The following is a 15,611-nucleotide window of genomic DNA, read 5'->3' as shown; positions in this document are numbered from 1 at the left end:
GCTAAATAGTAGTGGACGAGCGGGAAGTTTCAATCAGTTTAATTCAATTCAATTCAAGTTTATTTGTATAGCGCTTTTTACAATACAAATCGTAACAAAGCAACTTTACAGAAAATTATGTTTCTACAATATTTAGTAGTCGCTTATGGTGGTGATTTTTAGAAAAAATGTATACAAGACGTAGTCAGCTAGACGATGAACATTATTAATATTATTAATTAATAATTGTTATATGATGCAGTCACACATGTAGCAATAATTGTTAGTTCTGTTTGTTGATTCAGGGTCAGCATCATCTGAGGTCCTCTGAGGGTCAGCATCATCTCTTCTCAGGTGTTCTGCATCCAGACTGGAGCTCGTGTAAATCCTAGTTACCACAGGATGAAGATCCCAGCAGAAACAAAGAAACACATAGAGACATCATTAGCATAGCTGCTGATCCAACAAACTAAAATTAGTTTAACCCAAGCTAATGAATAAAAATGCACATTTGATCAGATGCAACTACACTCACAATTTAAGAGATAATTTATTTGAATGCTTGGTGAAAGAGATGTGTTTTTAATCTAGATTTAAACAGAGAGAGTGTGTCTGAACCCCGAACATGATCAGGAAGGCTATTCCAGAGTTTGGGAGCCAAATGTGAGAAAGCTCTACCTCCTTTAGTGGACTTTGCTATCCTAGGAACTACCAAAAGTCCAGCGTTTTGTGACCTTAGGGAGCGTGATGGGTTGTAGCGTGGTAGAAGGCTAGTTAGGTACGCAGGAGCTAAACCATTTAGGGCCTTATAGGTAAGTAATGATAATTTGTAACTGATACAGATCTTAATAGGTAGCCAGTGCAGAGACTGTAAAATTGGGGTAATATGATCATATTTTCTTGACCTGGTAAGGACTCTAGCTGCTGCATTTTGGACGACCTGTAGCTTGTTTATTGAAGAAGCAGGACAACCACCTAGAAGTGCATTACAATAGTCCAGTCTAGAGAAGTCATGAATGCATGAACTAGCTTTTCTGCATCAGAAACAGATAACATGTTTCGTAGCTTGGCAATGTTTCTAAGATGGAAGAATGCAGTTTTTGTAACATTGGAAATATGATTTTCAAAAGACAAATTGCTGTCTAATATAACACCCAGATATCTGACTGTAGAGGAAGTAACAGTACATTCGTCTAGTTGCAGATTGTAATCTACAAGATTCTGTGTAGTGTTTTTTGGTCCAATAATTAATATCTTCATCTTATCCGAATTTAATTGGAGAAAATTATTTGTCATCCAATCTTTTACATTTTTAACACACTCTGTTAGCTTAGATAATTGAGAAGTTTCATCTGGTCTCGTTGAGATATATAGCTGAGTATCATCAGCATAACAGTGGAAACTAATCCCGTATTTTCTAATAATATTACCAAGGGGCAACATGTATATTGAAAATAGAAGGGGACCTAGGACGGATCCTTGTGGCACTCCATATTTTACTGATGATAAATGAGATGACTCCCCATTTAAGTAAACAAAATGGTAGCGATCGGACAGGTAGGATCTAAACCATCTTAGAGCCTGCCCTTGAATACCTGTATAGTTTTGTAATCGATCTATGAGTATGTCATGATCTATGGTGTCGAACGCAGCACTAAGATCAAGTAAGACTAGAAATGAGATGCAGCCTTGGTCTGACGCAAGGAGCAGGTCATTTGTAATTTTAACAAGTGCAGTTTCTGTGCTATGGTGGGGCCTAAAACCTGACTGAAATTCTTCATACAGATCATTTTTATGCAGGAAGGTGCTCAATTGAGCAGACACAACTTTTTCTAAAATTTTAGACATAAATGGAAGATTTGAAATAGGCCTGTAATTTGCCAGTACACTAGGATCTAGTTTTGGTTTCTTAATAAGAGGCTTGATAACCGCCAGCTTGAATGGTTTTGGGACGTGACCTAAAGATAAAGACGAGTTAATGATATTGAGAAGCGGTTCTTCGGCTACAGGTAACAGCTCTTTCAGTAATTTAGTGGGTACAGGATCTAATAAACATGTTGTTGGTTTAGATACAGTGATAAGTTTATTTAGCTCTTCCTGTCCTATGGTTGTAAAGCACTGCAGTTTATCTTTGGGTGCGATGGATGAAACTGAAGTGTTAGACGCTGTAGAATCTACATTCGCTATTGTATTTCTAATGTTATCTATTTTATCAGTGAAGAAGTCATTACTATTTAACGTTGGTGGAATATTTGAATCAGGTGGCGTCTGGTAATTTGTTAATTTAGTCTCTGTGCTAAATAAAAACCTTGGATTGTTTTGGTTATTTTCTATTAGTTTGTGTATATGCTCTGCCCTAGCAGTTTTTAGAGCCTGTCTATAGCTGGACATACTGTTTTTCCATGCAATCCTAAAAACTTCCAAGTTAGTTTTTCATTTGCGTTCAAGACTACGAGTTTCTTTCTTGAGAGAGTGAGTATTACTGTTATACCATGGCACAGTACATTTTTCTCTAACCTTTTTCAATTTGATGGGGGCAACGGTTTCTAATGTATTAGAGAAAATAGTGCCCATGTTGTCAGTAATTTCGTCTAATTCGTGTGTATTTTTGGGTACAAATAGCAGTTGAGATAGATCAGGCAGGTTATTCGCGAATCTTTCTTTGGTGGCTGGAACAATAGTTCTGCCCAGACGGTAACGCTGCGACATATAGTTAATATCAGTTATACGCAGCATGCACGATACAAGGAAATGGTCTGTAATATCATCACTTTGAGATACAATATCTATAGCAGTAAGATCGATTCCATGAGATATAATTAAATCTAGTGTATGATTAAAACGATGAGTGGGCCCGGTGACATTTTGCTTGACTCCAAAAGAGTTTATTAGGTCAGTAAACGCAAGTCCTAATGTATCATTTGCATTATCAACATGAATATTAAAGAGGGGGTGAAATGCTCGTTTTCACTCAATATCCTGTTAATCTTGAGTACCTATAGAGTAGTACTGCATCCTTCATAACTCCAAAAAGTCTTTAGTTTTATTATATTCATAAGAGAAAGATTTTTCCCGGAAAAACACGAGGCGTGACGTGTGGGCGGAGCTAAAGAATCACAACCGCCAGTAGGCTTTTGCGTCGAGAGCGTTTGGAAGCTGGACATTACCCAGAGCCATTGAAAAACATATTTAACGGCTCTGACATTGCCTTTAGGAAAAAAACCATCATCCAAAATAAACCATGGCTAACAGTCAGATTCAGCCGTTTATTTATGATCCAGAATCAGATCCAGAGGCTGAAACTGAACGAGAGCAGCAGCAGCAACGCTCCGAGCGGGGCTCGAACCCGGGTCTCCGATGGGAGGCGGACACACTAACAAGGAGGCAGAGATATTTTAAGCAGTTTTACACACCGCCTGCGGTTCCAACACACGATCGTGACCCTTTTTCGTTGGGATTGCATTATCCTTAAGAAATAAACGATACGCAAATCCGGCGTCAAACTGGGCCTTGTTTGTAAAACAAGCATCTTCGAAATGCAGGGAACAAACACTTGCACAACTCCGTTGATGCTCTGTAAAAATAAACTCCATCCACTGGTCCCTTAATGCTGTTTCTCTTTTGGTAATCTGTGCAGGGTTGTCTTGCCCTGGCAACCAAAAACACACTTCTTTTGTGACATTTCTCGACGCTCTCGCTCTGATCAGTGAAGTCTGTTGTGCTCTTATTGCTCTGCTATACGAGAGCGCGCGCTCTTACGGCTAAAGTGCCTCAGGACCCATATAAGGAAATTCCGCTCCATCTAACGTCACACAGAGCCATACTCGAAAAAAACTTTCCGAAACTGTGACAAACCGGAAGGAGTATTTTTGGAACAGAAATACTCCTTCAAACGTCCAACTTAATTTTTGAAACTTTGTCCACGTTTAACATGGGAATCCAACTCTTTAACAGTGTAAAAAACTCAGTATGCATGAAATAGCATTTCACCCCCCCTTTAAAATCTCCCATGATTAGCGCCTTATCCACTGTAACTAGGAGGTCTGAGAGGAAATCTGCAAATTCTTTCAGGAATTCTGTATACGGCCCTGGTGGTCTATACACCGTAGCCAGAGCAAGAGATACATTAGATTTCTTTTGCATGTCTGACAGAGTAACATTTAGCAGAAGTATTTCAAAAGAGTTAAACCTGTATCCTGTTTTCTGGGTAACATTGAGAATATCACTATATATTGTTGACCAGTCTGACGGGGCTCATGCTTATAACAGTAGTTTGGTGGAGTAGACTCATTTAGACCAAAATAATCATTTGGTTTTAGCCAGGTTTCAGTCAAGCAGAGTAAATCAAAACTATTATCTGTGATCATTTCATTTACAATAACTGCTTTTGGTGCGAGTGATCTAATATTTATGAGCCCAAACTTTAAAAATTGTTTTTGTTCATTTACTTTACATTTTTCTGGTTTAATAACGATAAGATTTTTTCTAGATCCTACATTATATTTATATTTTGACCTCACTATTCGGGGAACAGACACAGTCTTAATAGTTTTTACAGCGCAAGTACTTTTATCATTTAAGCGGGTGGAACAAAAGTCATCGTAATGGTTATTTGAGAATTGTCTTACTAGTCACATGGAGCGAAGTGTCCTGGAGATGTTGTCAGAAAGCAGCTCCGCTCCGACTCTGCTGGGGTGTAATCCATCAGCGCGAAACAGTCTAGGACGCTCCCAGAAAAGATTCCAGTTATTAACAAATAGCAGTTTCTGTTCTTTACACCATGACAACAACCATTCATTTAAAGCAAAAAGTCTACTGAACCTTTCGTGTCCTCGTCGATACGTGGGCAGTGGTCCTGACACGACGATCGTCGCCGCGGGCGTCGTGCTGCGAACCGTCTCGATCAGGCTCCTGAAGTCCCTCTTCAGCGTCTCCGTCTGCCGCAGCGTGGTGTCGTTAACCCCGGCGTGAAGCACGACCGCTCTGGGGCTCTCGTCGTCCTTCAGGATCGCGGGTATCTGCGCAGAAACATCGAGAACACGAGCACCAGGCAAACAACGAGTGTGCACTTTACCTTCGGCTAACGTAGCACTTACGTGTCGGACGATGGAGTCTCCGATGATCACAGTGTCGCGTCCTGTCTCGCGGAGGGGAGCGAAGCGGTTACGGGTGAAGATCTCGAAGGCAGGAGGGGGAGAAGTCGTCGCCCGGGACCCAGCTCGCGTCCTCCGCTGTGGATGCACCCAGGGTCCGTGGTGTCCCGGCGTCGCAGTGAAGGACATCTGGGAAGATCGCGTCCTGGGTGCACCGGGCCTGCGCAGAGAAACACACGGAGTAGACGTGGTGGGACTGTTAACAGTACGCTGTATACTTACCCCGGACTTGTGAGCGTCAGCCCGGGATGATTCCAGCGCGGCTCTCCGCTCTCTCAGCTGGGTCTGCCTCTGTTCCAGGTCACGAATCTGCTTCCCCACGGCCTCGAGCTCGAGCTGCACAGAGTGGAGACATTCATCCGCCATTAAAGCAAGTAACAGTGAGTACAGCAGTGGTAATGTGTGTGAATAGAGTATTAGCAATGTAAGCGCAGTTAGCAGCAGCCACGCTTGCTGATGCTAACGGGCTAAAAGCTAATAGCGGACCCGGGAGATCAAAATAAAACTAGTGATAGCGAGGCGCTCTGATTGTTTTTGTTGTAGAATACAATAGAGGATATATTCACACGTTCTATAAACGGAAACAATGGTGAATAAAATAGATTTTTAAGTTAAAAATAGTCGATGAAAAGAATATAGTGACGGAGCTCAAACGCAGTACAGACGCCAACAACAAACAGGAAGTGACGTATCACAAACAGGAAGTGACTTGAAATCTGGGATTCGGAGCGAGTTCGCAAAACATTTGATTCTATCATGTAAAATGATGTTACTTGTTCAGTAAATGCATCTTGATTCAAGAATATTCAGATATTTATACTAGAACACAAGACACAAACACTGAGTAAGAGGATTGTTTGTAGTCTCACTATGTTTCCATCCACCAATTTTTAAGCACATTTTGGGATATCAGATAAAAATAAATAAATAAAAAACACCTGATGGAAACTAATACAAATTCTAAAAATGTGCATAAAAAAAAAACGTATGCATTCAACAAAGTAGGATACATTTCTTATCTGGTAAGAAAACATGCACATAAACGACGATAGAAACACTTAAATGTGCATCATAAAACACACGTGACTGTGTGATAGGACAGAAAAAAACTATTTTGTTGCAAAAATATCAGCAAATGTGGTAAGAAAAATATATTCTCTTAATAGTAAATTATATTCCTCGCCCCTTTGGCAGATATCTTTGCTTGTGTTAAGAGAATGAATGATATTCTGCAGTGTCTGGTTCACTCCACTCTCGGATGGTTCTGCCGTCTTTGCTGATCTCCATCCGAACACAGCGTTGACCTTCTTCACCAGCTCCTGACCGTCGTCTCTGATCCTGCGTGCGATCTCAGAGAACACCAGGTCGCTCTGCAGGCCGAGGCTCTGTGAACGAACCACATCATCACGCTGTGCTCGGAGTCTGGCCTCAGATGTGTGTGTGTGTGTGTGTGTGTGTGCAGACCTGCGGAGACCCGGCGCTGACACACATCCGTCTGCAGATCTATATACGCTCCAGACAGCAGCACGTCTCCGCTCTCCTTCACCTAGAGCCAGAACAGATCAGCGCTGAACACACACTGAAGGACTAAACACACACACCGAACGCTTCGTCACCTTGCACTGGATGTGAATCCTGTTCCCTTCCTTCCACATCTCCGTCTGCAGAGACTGTCCCGGATACACCGGCTTCACGAAACGCACCTGAAGCACAGATCAGGGTTATTAACAGAAATTCATTAATTAGATGATATGCAATCAATTTGGACTGAGAATACACGTCACTATTATTGTGATAAATGAGAAAAGCATTGAATAGACATTACAGAGTTAATGTTTATAAATTAATTTTTACATTAACCTTTGCATAAATAATAAAAATGATAATATTGAAATTATACTTAGAATGTGAATCATTTGAGTCAGTTTGGGAGTTCGGAGCATAGACAGTAAAAGAAATGGACACAGCGACCCCATTGGAACTCAATTGAAACAAGCGAAGCCCGTTTTTAGCTAATTTTAGCACTTCTGTTTCTGACGCGCAGACTCAAACGAAGCTTGACGAGGTCAGCAACCTGTCTGACAGATGTAAATATTCTAGTAGCTGTGCGTGCAAACTGCCATCGTTAATCTTGCAGAGACGGCGAGCTTGAGCGGGGAGTTCTTTGTCGTGAGTGAGCAGGAGTAAACACCTGCTAGTGACATCAGCATCATCTACACACCTGCTAGTGACATCAGCATCATCTACTCACCAGCTAGTGACATCAGCATCGTCTACACACCTGCTAGTGACATCAGCATCGTCTACACACCTGCTAGTGACATCAATTCAATTCAATTCAATTCAAGTTTATTTGTATAGCGCTTTTTACAAAACAAATCGTTACAAAGCAACTTTACAGAAAATTATGTTTCTACAATATTTAGTAGTAGCTAGTAGTTTGTGCACATTTGACAGGATTTTAGAAAAACTAAAAAATAATAATAATACAAGACGTAGTCAGCTAGACGATGAACTATCAATATTATTAATTAAGTTATTATATGATTAAGTCACACATTTAGGAATAATTGTTAGTTCTGTTTGTTCATTCAGGGTTAGCATCATCTGAGGTCCTCTGAGGGTCAGCATCATCTCTTCTCAGGTGTTCTGGATCCAGACTGGAGCTTGTGTAAATCCTAGTTACCACGGGATGTGAATCCCGTGGCAAAACATAGAAACAAAATACAGACATCATTAGCATAGCTGCTGATCCAACAAAGTAAAATTAGTTTAACCCAAGCAAATGAATAAAAATGCACCTTTGATCAGATGCAACTACACTCACAATTAAAAAGATACATTATTCGAATGCTTGGCGAAAGAGATGTGTTTTTAATCTAGATTTAAACAAAGAGAGTGTGTCTGAACCCCGAACATGATCAGGAAGGCTATTCCAGAGTTTGGGAGCCAAATGTGAGAAGGCTCTACCTCCTTTAGTGGACTTTGCTATCCTAGGAACTACTAAAAGTCCAGCGTTTTGTGACCTTAGGGAGCGTGATGGGTTGTAACGTGGTAGAAGGCTAGTTAGGTACGCAGGAGCTAAACCATTTAGGGCCTTATAGGTAAGTAATGATAATTTGTAACTGATGCGGAACTTAATAGGTAGCCAGTGCAGAGACTGTAAAATTGGGGTAATATGATCATATTTTCTTGACCTCGTAAGGACTCTCGCTGCTGCATTTTGGACGACCTGTAGCTTGTTTATTGAAGAAGCAGGACAACCACCTAGAAGTGCATTACAATAGTCCAGTCTAGAGGTCATGAATGCATGAACTAGCTTTTCTGCATCAGAAACAGATAACATGTTTCGTAGCTTGGCAATGTTTCTAAGATGGAAGAATGCAATTTTTGTAACATTGGAAATATGATTTTCAAAAGACAAATTGCTGTCTAATATAACACCCAGATTTCTGACTGTAGAGGAAGTTACAGTACATCCGTCTAGTTGCAGATTGTAATCTACAAGATTCTGTGTAGTGTTTTTTGGTCCAATAATTAATATCTCCGTCTTATCCGAATTTAATTGGAGAAAATTCTTTGTCATCCAATCTTTTACATTTTTAACACACTCTGTTAGCTTAGATAATTGGGAAGTTTCATCTGGTCTCGTTGATATATATAGCTGAGTATCATCAGCATAACAGTGGAAGCTAATTCCGTATTTTCTAATAATATTACCAAGGGGCAACATGTATATTGAAAATAGAAGGGGACCTAGGACGGATCCTTGTGGCACTCCATATTTTACTGATGATAAATGAGATGACTCCCCATTTAAGTAAACAAAATGGTAGCGATCGGACAGGTAGGATCTAAACCATCTTAGAGCCTGCCCTTGAATACCTGTATAGTTTTCTAATCTCTCTATGAGAATGTCATGATCTATGGTGTCGAACGCAGCACTAAGATCAAGTAAGACTAGAAATGAGATGCAGCCTTGGTCTGACGCAAGGAGCAGGTCATTTGTAATTTTAACAAGTGCAGTTTCTGTGCTATGGTGGGGCCTGAAACCTGACTGTAATTCTTCATACAGATCATTTTTATGCAGGAAGGTGCTCAATTGAGCAGACACAACTTTTTCTAAAATTTTAGACATAAATGGAAGATTTGAAATAGGCCTATAATTTGCCAGTACACTAGGATCTAGTTTTGGTTTCTTAATAAGAGGCTTGATAACCGCCAGCTTGAATGGTTTTGGGACGTGTCCTAAAGATAACGACGAGTTTATGATATTGAGAAGCGGTTCTTCGGCTACAGGTAACAGCTCTTTCAGTAATTTAGTGGGTACAGGATCTAATAAACATGTTGTTGGTTTAGATACAGTGATAAGTTTATTTAGCTCTTCCTGTCCTATGGTTGTAAAGCACTGCAGTTTATCTTTGGGTGCGATGGATGAAACTGAAGTGTTAGACGCTGTAGAATCTACATTCACTATTGTATTTCTAATGTTATCTATTTTATCAGTGAAGAAATTCATAAAGTCATTACTATTTAACGTTGGTGGAATATTTGAATCAGGTGGCGTCTGGTAATTTGTTAATTTAGTTTCTGTGCTAAATAAAAACCTTGGATTGTTTTGGTTATTTTCTATGAGTTTGTGTATATGCTTTGCCCTCGCAGTTTTTAGAGCCTGTCTATAGCTGGACATACTGTTTTTCATGCAATTCTAAAAACTTCTAAGTTAGTTTTTCATTTGCGTTCAAGACTACGAGTTTCTTTCTTGAGAGAGTGAGTATTACTGTTATACCATGGTACAGTACGTTTCTCTCTAACCTTTTTCAATTTGATGGGGGCAACAGTTTCTAATGTATTAGAGAAAATAGTGCCCATGTTGTCAGTCATTTCATCTATTTCATGTGTATTTTTGGGTACAAATAGCAGTTGAGATAGATCATGCAGGTTATTTGCGAATCTTTCTTTGGTGGCTGGAACAATAGTTCTGCCCAGACGGTAACGCTGAGACATATAGTTAATATCAGTTATACGCAGCATGCACGATACAAGGAAATGGTCTGTAATATCACTTTCAGATACAATATCTATAGCAGTAAGATCGATTCCGTGAGATAGATTTTTTTCTAGATCCTACATTATATTTATATTTTGACCTCACTATTCGGGGAACAGATACAGTCTTAATAGTTTTTACAGCGCAAGTACTTTTATCATTTAAGCGGGTGGAACAAAAGTCATCATAATAGTTATTTGAGAATTGTCTTACTAGTCACATGGAGCGAAGTGTCCTGGAGATGTTGTCAGAGAGAAGCTCCGCTCCGACTCTGCTTGGGTGTAATCCATCAGCGCGAAACAGTCTAGGACGCTCCCAGAAAAGATTCCAGTTATTAACAAACAGCAGTTTCTGTTCTTTACACCATGACAACAACCATTCATTTAAAGCAAAAAGTCTACTGAACCTTTCGTGTCCTCGTCGATACGTGGGCAGTGGTCCTGACACGATGATCGTCGCCGCGGCCGTCGTGCTGCGAACCGTCTCGATCAGGCTCCTGAAGTCCCTCTTCAGCGTCTCCGTCTGCCGCAGCGTGGTGTCGTTAACCCCGGCGTGAAGCACGACCGCTCTGGGGCTCTCGCCGTCCTTCAGGGTCGCGGGTATCTGCGCAGAAACATCCAGAACACGAGCACCAGGCAAACAATGAGTGTGCACTTTACCTTCGGCTAACGTAGCACTTACGTGTCGGACGATGGAGTCTCCGATGATCACAGCGTCGCGTCCCGTCTCGCGGAGGGGAGTGAAGCGGTTCTGGATGGAGATCTCGAAGGCAGGAGGGGGAGAAGTCGTCGCCTGGGACCCAGCTCGCGTCCTCCGCTGTGGATGCACCCAGGGTCCGTGGTGTCCCGGCGTCGCAGTGAAGGACATCTGGGAAGATCGCGTCCTGGGTGCACCGGGCCTGTGCAGAGAAACACACGGAGTAGACGTGGTGGGACTGTTAACAGCACGCTGTATACTTACCCCGGACTTGTGAGCGTCAGCCCGGGATGATTCCAGCGCGGCTCTCCGCTCTCTCAGCTGGGCCTGCCTCTGTTCCAGGTCACGAATCTGCTTCCCCACGGCCTCGAGCTCGAGCTGCACAGAGTGGAGACATTCATCCGCCATTAAAGCAAGTAACAGTGAGTACAGCAGTGGTAATGTGTGTGAATAGAGTATTAGCAATGTAAGCGCAGTTAGCAGCAACCACGCTTGCTGATGCTAACGGGCTAAAAGCTAATAGCGGACCCGGGAGATCAAAATAAAACTAGTGATAGCGAGGCGCTCTGATTGTTTTTGTTGTAGATTACAATAGAGGATATATTCACACGTTCTATAAACGGAAACAATGGTGAATAAAATAGATTTTTAAGTTAAAATTAGTCGATGAAAAGAATATAGTGATGAAGCTCAAACGCAGTACAGACGCCAACAACAAACAGGAAGTGACGCATCACAAACAGGAAGTGACTTGAGATCTGGGATTCGGAGCAAGTTCGCAAAACATTTGATTCAGATCGGGAATCGAAGCGAGTTTCGCGAATCATTTGATTGGGGCTTCGGAGTGAATTTGCAAAACATTTGATTCTATCATGTAAAATTATGTTACTTGTTCAGTAAATGCATCTTGATTCAAGAATATTCAGATATTTATACTAGAACACAAGACACAAACACTGAGTAAGAGGATTGTTTGCAGTCTCACTATGTTTCCATCCACCAATTTTTATGCACATTTTGGGAAATCAGATAAAAATAAATAAACACCTGATGGAAACTAATACAATTTTAAAAATGTCCATAAAAAAACGTATGCATTCAACAAAGTAGGATACATTTCTTATCTGGCAAGAAAACATGCAAATAAACGACGATAGAAACACTTAAATGTGCATCATAAAACACACGTGACTGTGTGATAGGACAGAAAAAAACTATTTTGTTGCAAAAATATCAGCAAATGTGGTAAGAAAAATATATTCTCTTAATAGTAAATTATATTCCTCGCCCCTTTGGCAGATATCTTTGCTTGTGTTAAGAGAATGAATGATAATCTGCAGTGTCTGGCTCACTCCACTCTCGGATGGTTCTGCCGTCTTTGCTGATCTCCATCCGAACACAGCGTTGACCTTCTTCACCAGCTCCTGACCGTCGTCTCTGATCCTGCGTGCGATCTCAGAGAACACCAGGTCGCTCTGCAGGCCGAGGCTCTGTGAACGAACCACATCATCACGCTGTGCTCGGAGTCTGGTCTCAGATGTGTGTGTGTGTGTGTGTGTGTGTGCAGACCTGCGGAGACCCGGCGCTGACACACATCCGTCTGCAGATCTATATACGCTCCAGACAGCACCACGTCTCCGCTCTCCTTCACCTAGAGCCAGAACAGATCAGCGCTGAACACACACTGAAGGACTAAACACACACACACACACACACACACACACACACACCGAGCGCTTCGTCACTTTGCACTGGATGTGAATCCTGTTCCCTTCCTTCCACATCTCCGTCTGCAGAGACTGTCCCGGATACACCGGCTTCACGAAACGCACCTGAAGCACAGATCAGGGTTATTAACACAAATTCATTAATTAGATGATGTGCAATCAATTTGGACTGAGAATACACATCACTATTATTGTGAAAAATGAGAAAAGCATTGAATAGACATTACAGAGTTAATCTTTACAAATACATTTATATATTAACCTTTGCATAAATAATAAAGATTATAAATAATATTGAAATGATACTTTAAATATGAAACTGCGCCAGTATGTGGCAGCGAGTGAGTCATTAAATGACTCAGAAATGATTCCGTAATGAACGAGTCACTGAATTACTGACTCACTTGATTCGTTCAAAGCTGTATATTCATTCAGTAATGAATCACCGCTGTGTGTTTCTCGGCTTTGAAACAGTGCTGCTGGTGTGAAATTGCTAAACTAAACCAGATCATATAAATATAAGTGGCTCATTTATTGTTTTGAGGCTCATTCTAACAGACTTCATCATGCAGTAAACATGTTTAATTCCCAGTCGTTAAGGTCTTACCTTGATGGCCTTGAACGTGGACACGTGGTTAGCGGCGTACTGCTTAGAATGTGCCGAGCGGCGGAGAAGCCAAACGAACACAGGCCGTGCAGGATGGGACCTTTTTCAATTTGATGGGGGCAACAGTTTCTAATGTATTAGATAAAATAGTGCCCATGTTGTCAGTCATTTCATCTATTTCATGTGTATTTTTGGGTACAAATAGCAGTTGAGATAGATCATGCAGGTTATTTGCGAATCTTTCTTTGGTGGCTGGAACAATAGTTCTGCCCAGACGGTAACGCTGAGACATATAGTTAATGTCAGTTATACGCAGCATGCACGATACAAGGAAATGGTCTGTAATATCATCACTTTCAGATACAATATCTATAGCAGTAAGATCGATTCCGTGAGATAGATTTTTTTCTAGATCCTACATTATATTTATATTTTGACCTCACTATTCGGGGAACAGACACAGTCTTAATAGTTTTTACAGCGCAAGTACTTTTATCATTTAAGCGGGTGGAACAAAACTCATCATAATAGTTATTTGAGAATTGTCTTACTAGTCACATGGAGCGAAGTGTCCTGGAGATGCTGTCAGAGAGAAGCTCCGCTCCGACTCTGCTTGGGTGTAATCCATCAGCGCGAAACAGTCTAGGACGCTCCCAGAAAAGATTCCAGTTATTAACAAATAGCAGTTTCTGTTCTTTACACCATGACAAAAACCATTCATTTAAAGCAAAAAGTCTACTGAACCTTTCGTGTCCTCGTCGATATGTGGGCAGTGGTCCTGACATGATGATCGTCGCTGCGGGCGTCGTGCTGCGAACCGTCTCGATCAGGCTCCTGAAGTCCCTCTTCAGCGTCTCCGTCTGCCGCAGCGTGGTGTCGTTAACCCCGGCGTGAAGCACGACCGCTCTGGGGCTCTCGCCGTCCTTCAGGGTCGCGGGTATCTGCGCAGAAACATCCAGAACACGAGCACCAGGCAAACAATGAGTGTGCACTTTACCTTCGGCTAACGTAGCACTTACGTGTCGTACGATGGAGTCTCCGATGATCACAGCGTCGCGTCCCGTCTCGCGGAGGGGAGTGAAGCGGTTCTGGATGGAGATCTCGAAGGCAGGAGGGGGAGAAGTCGTCGCCTGGGACCCAGCTCGCGTCCTCCGCTGTGGATGCACCCAGGGTCCGTGGTGTCCCGGCGTCGCAGTGAAGGACATCTGGGAAGATCGCGTCCTGGGTGCACCGGGCCTGCGCAGAGAAACACACGGAGTAGACGTGGTGGGACTGTTAACAGCACGCTGTATACTTACCCCGGACTTGTGAGCGTCAGCCCGGGATGATTCCAGCGCGGCTCTCCGCTCTCTCAGCTGGGCCTGCCTCTGTTCCAGGTCACGAATCTGCTTCCCCACGGCCTCGAGCTCGAGCTGCACAGAGTGGAGACATTCATCCGCCATTAAAGCAAGTAACAGTGAGTACAGCAGTGGTAATGTGTGTGAATAGAGTATTAGCAATGTAAGCGCAGTTAGCAGCAACCACGCTTGCTGATGCTAACGGGCTAAAAGCTAATAGCGGACCCGGGAGATTAAAATAAAACTAGTGATAGCGAGGCGCTCTGATTGTTTTTGTTGTAGATTACAATAGAGGATATATTCACACGTTCTATAAACGGAAACAATGGTGAATAAAATAGATTTTTAAGTTAAAATTAGTCGATGAAAAGAATATAGTGATGAAGCTCAAACGCAGTACAGACGCCAACAACAAACAGGAAGTGACGCATCACAAACAGGAAGTGACTTGAGATCTGGGATTCGGAGAGAGTTCGCAAAACATTTGAATCAGATCGGGAATCGAAGCGAGTTTCGCGAATCATTTGATCGGGGCTTCGGAGTGAATTTGCAAACCATTTGATTCTATCATGTAAAATGATGTTACTTGTTCAGTAAATGCATCTTGATTCAAGAATATTCAGATATTTATACTAGAACACAAGACACAAACACTGAGTAAGAGGATTGTTTGCAGTCTCACTATGTTTCCATCCACCAATTTTTATGCACATTTTGGGATATCACATAAAAATAAATAAATAAAAAACACCTGATGGAAACTAATACAAATTCTAAAAATGTGCATAAAAAACGTATGCATTCAACAAAGTAGTATACATTTCTTATCTGGTAAGAAAACATGCACATAAATGACGACAGAAACACTTAAATGTGCATCAAACACACGTGACTGTGTGATAGGACAAAAAAATATCAGCAAATGTGGTAAGAAAAATATATTCTCTTAATAGTTAGTTATATTCCTCAGCCCTTTGGCAGATATCTTTGCTTGTGTTAAGAGAATGAATGATATTCTGGCTCACTCCACTCTCGGATGGTTCTGTCGTTTTTGCTGATCTC

General features: G+C 41.7%; 2 protein-coding genes across 2 annotated transcripts in view; both read right to left on the bottom strand.

The window, feature by feature from the left end:
* The window catches only part of LOC127966387 (uncharacterized), a 98,320-nt gene that overhangs the window by 75,231 nt on the left and 7,478 nt on the right, over nucleotides 1-15,611 (bottom strand). The window lies entirely within an intron of this gene.
* Nucleotides 7,456-14,654, bottom strand: LOC127966386 (uncharacterized). The gene is made up of 2 exons (XM_052567317.1): nucleotides 13,764-14,654; nucleotides 7,456-7,810 (listed from the first exon to the last, which is right to left on the bottom strand). Exon 1 carries the CDS (start codon nucleotides 14,652-14,654, stop codon nucleotides 13,767-13,769), a length of 888 nt encoding a protein of 295 aa, XP_052423277.1. The 3' UTR covers nucleotides 7,456-7,810; nucleotides 13,764-13,766.

Source organism: Carassius gibelio, chromosome B10 (assembly GCF_023724105.1).
Source record: "Carassius gibelio isolate Cgi1373 ecotype wild population from Czech Republic chromosome B10, carGib1.2-hapl.c, whole genome shotgun sequence".
Lineage (NCBI taxonomy): Eukaryota > Metazoa > Chordata > Actinopteri > Cypriniformes > Cyprinidae > Carassius > Carassius gibelio.
Note: the sequence above shows the minus strand (reverse complement) of the source record. Positions and strands in the feature narration are given on the sequence as shown.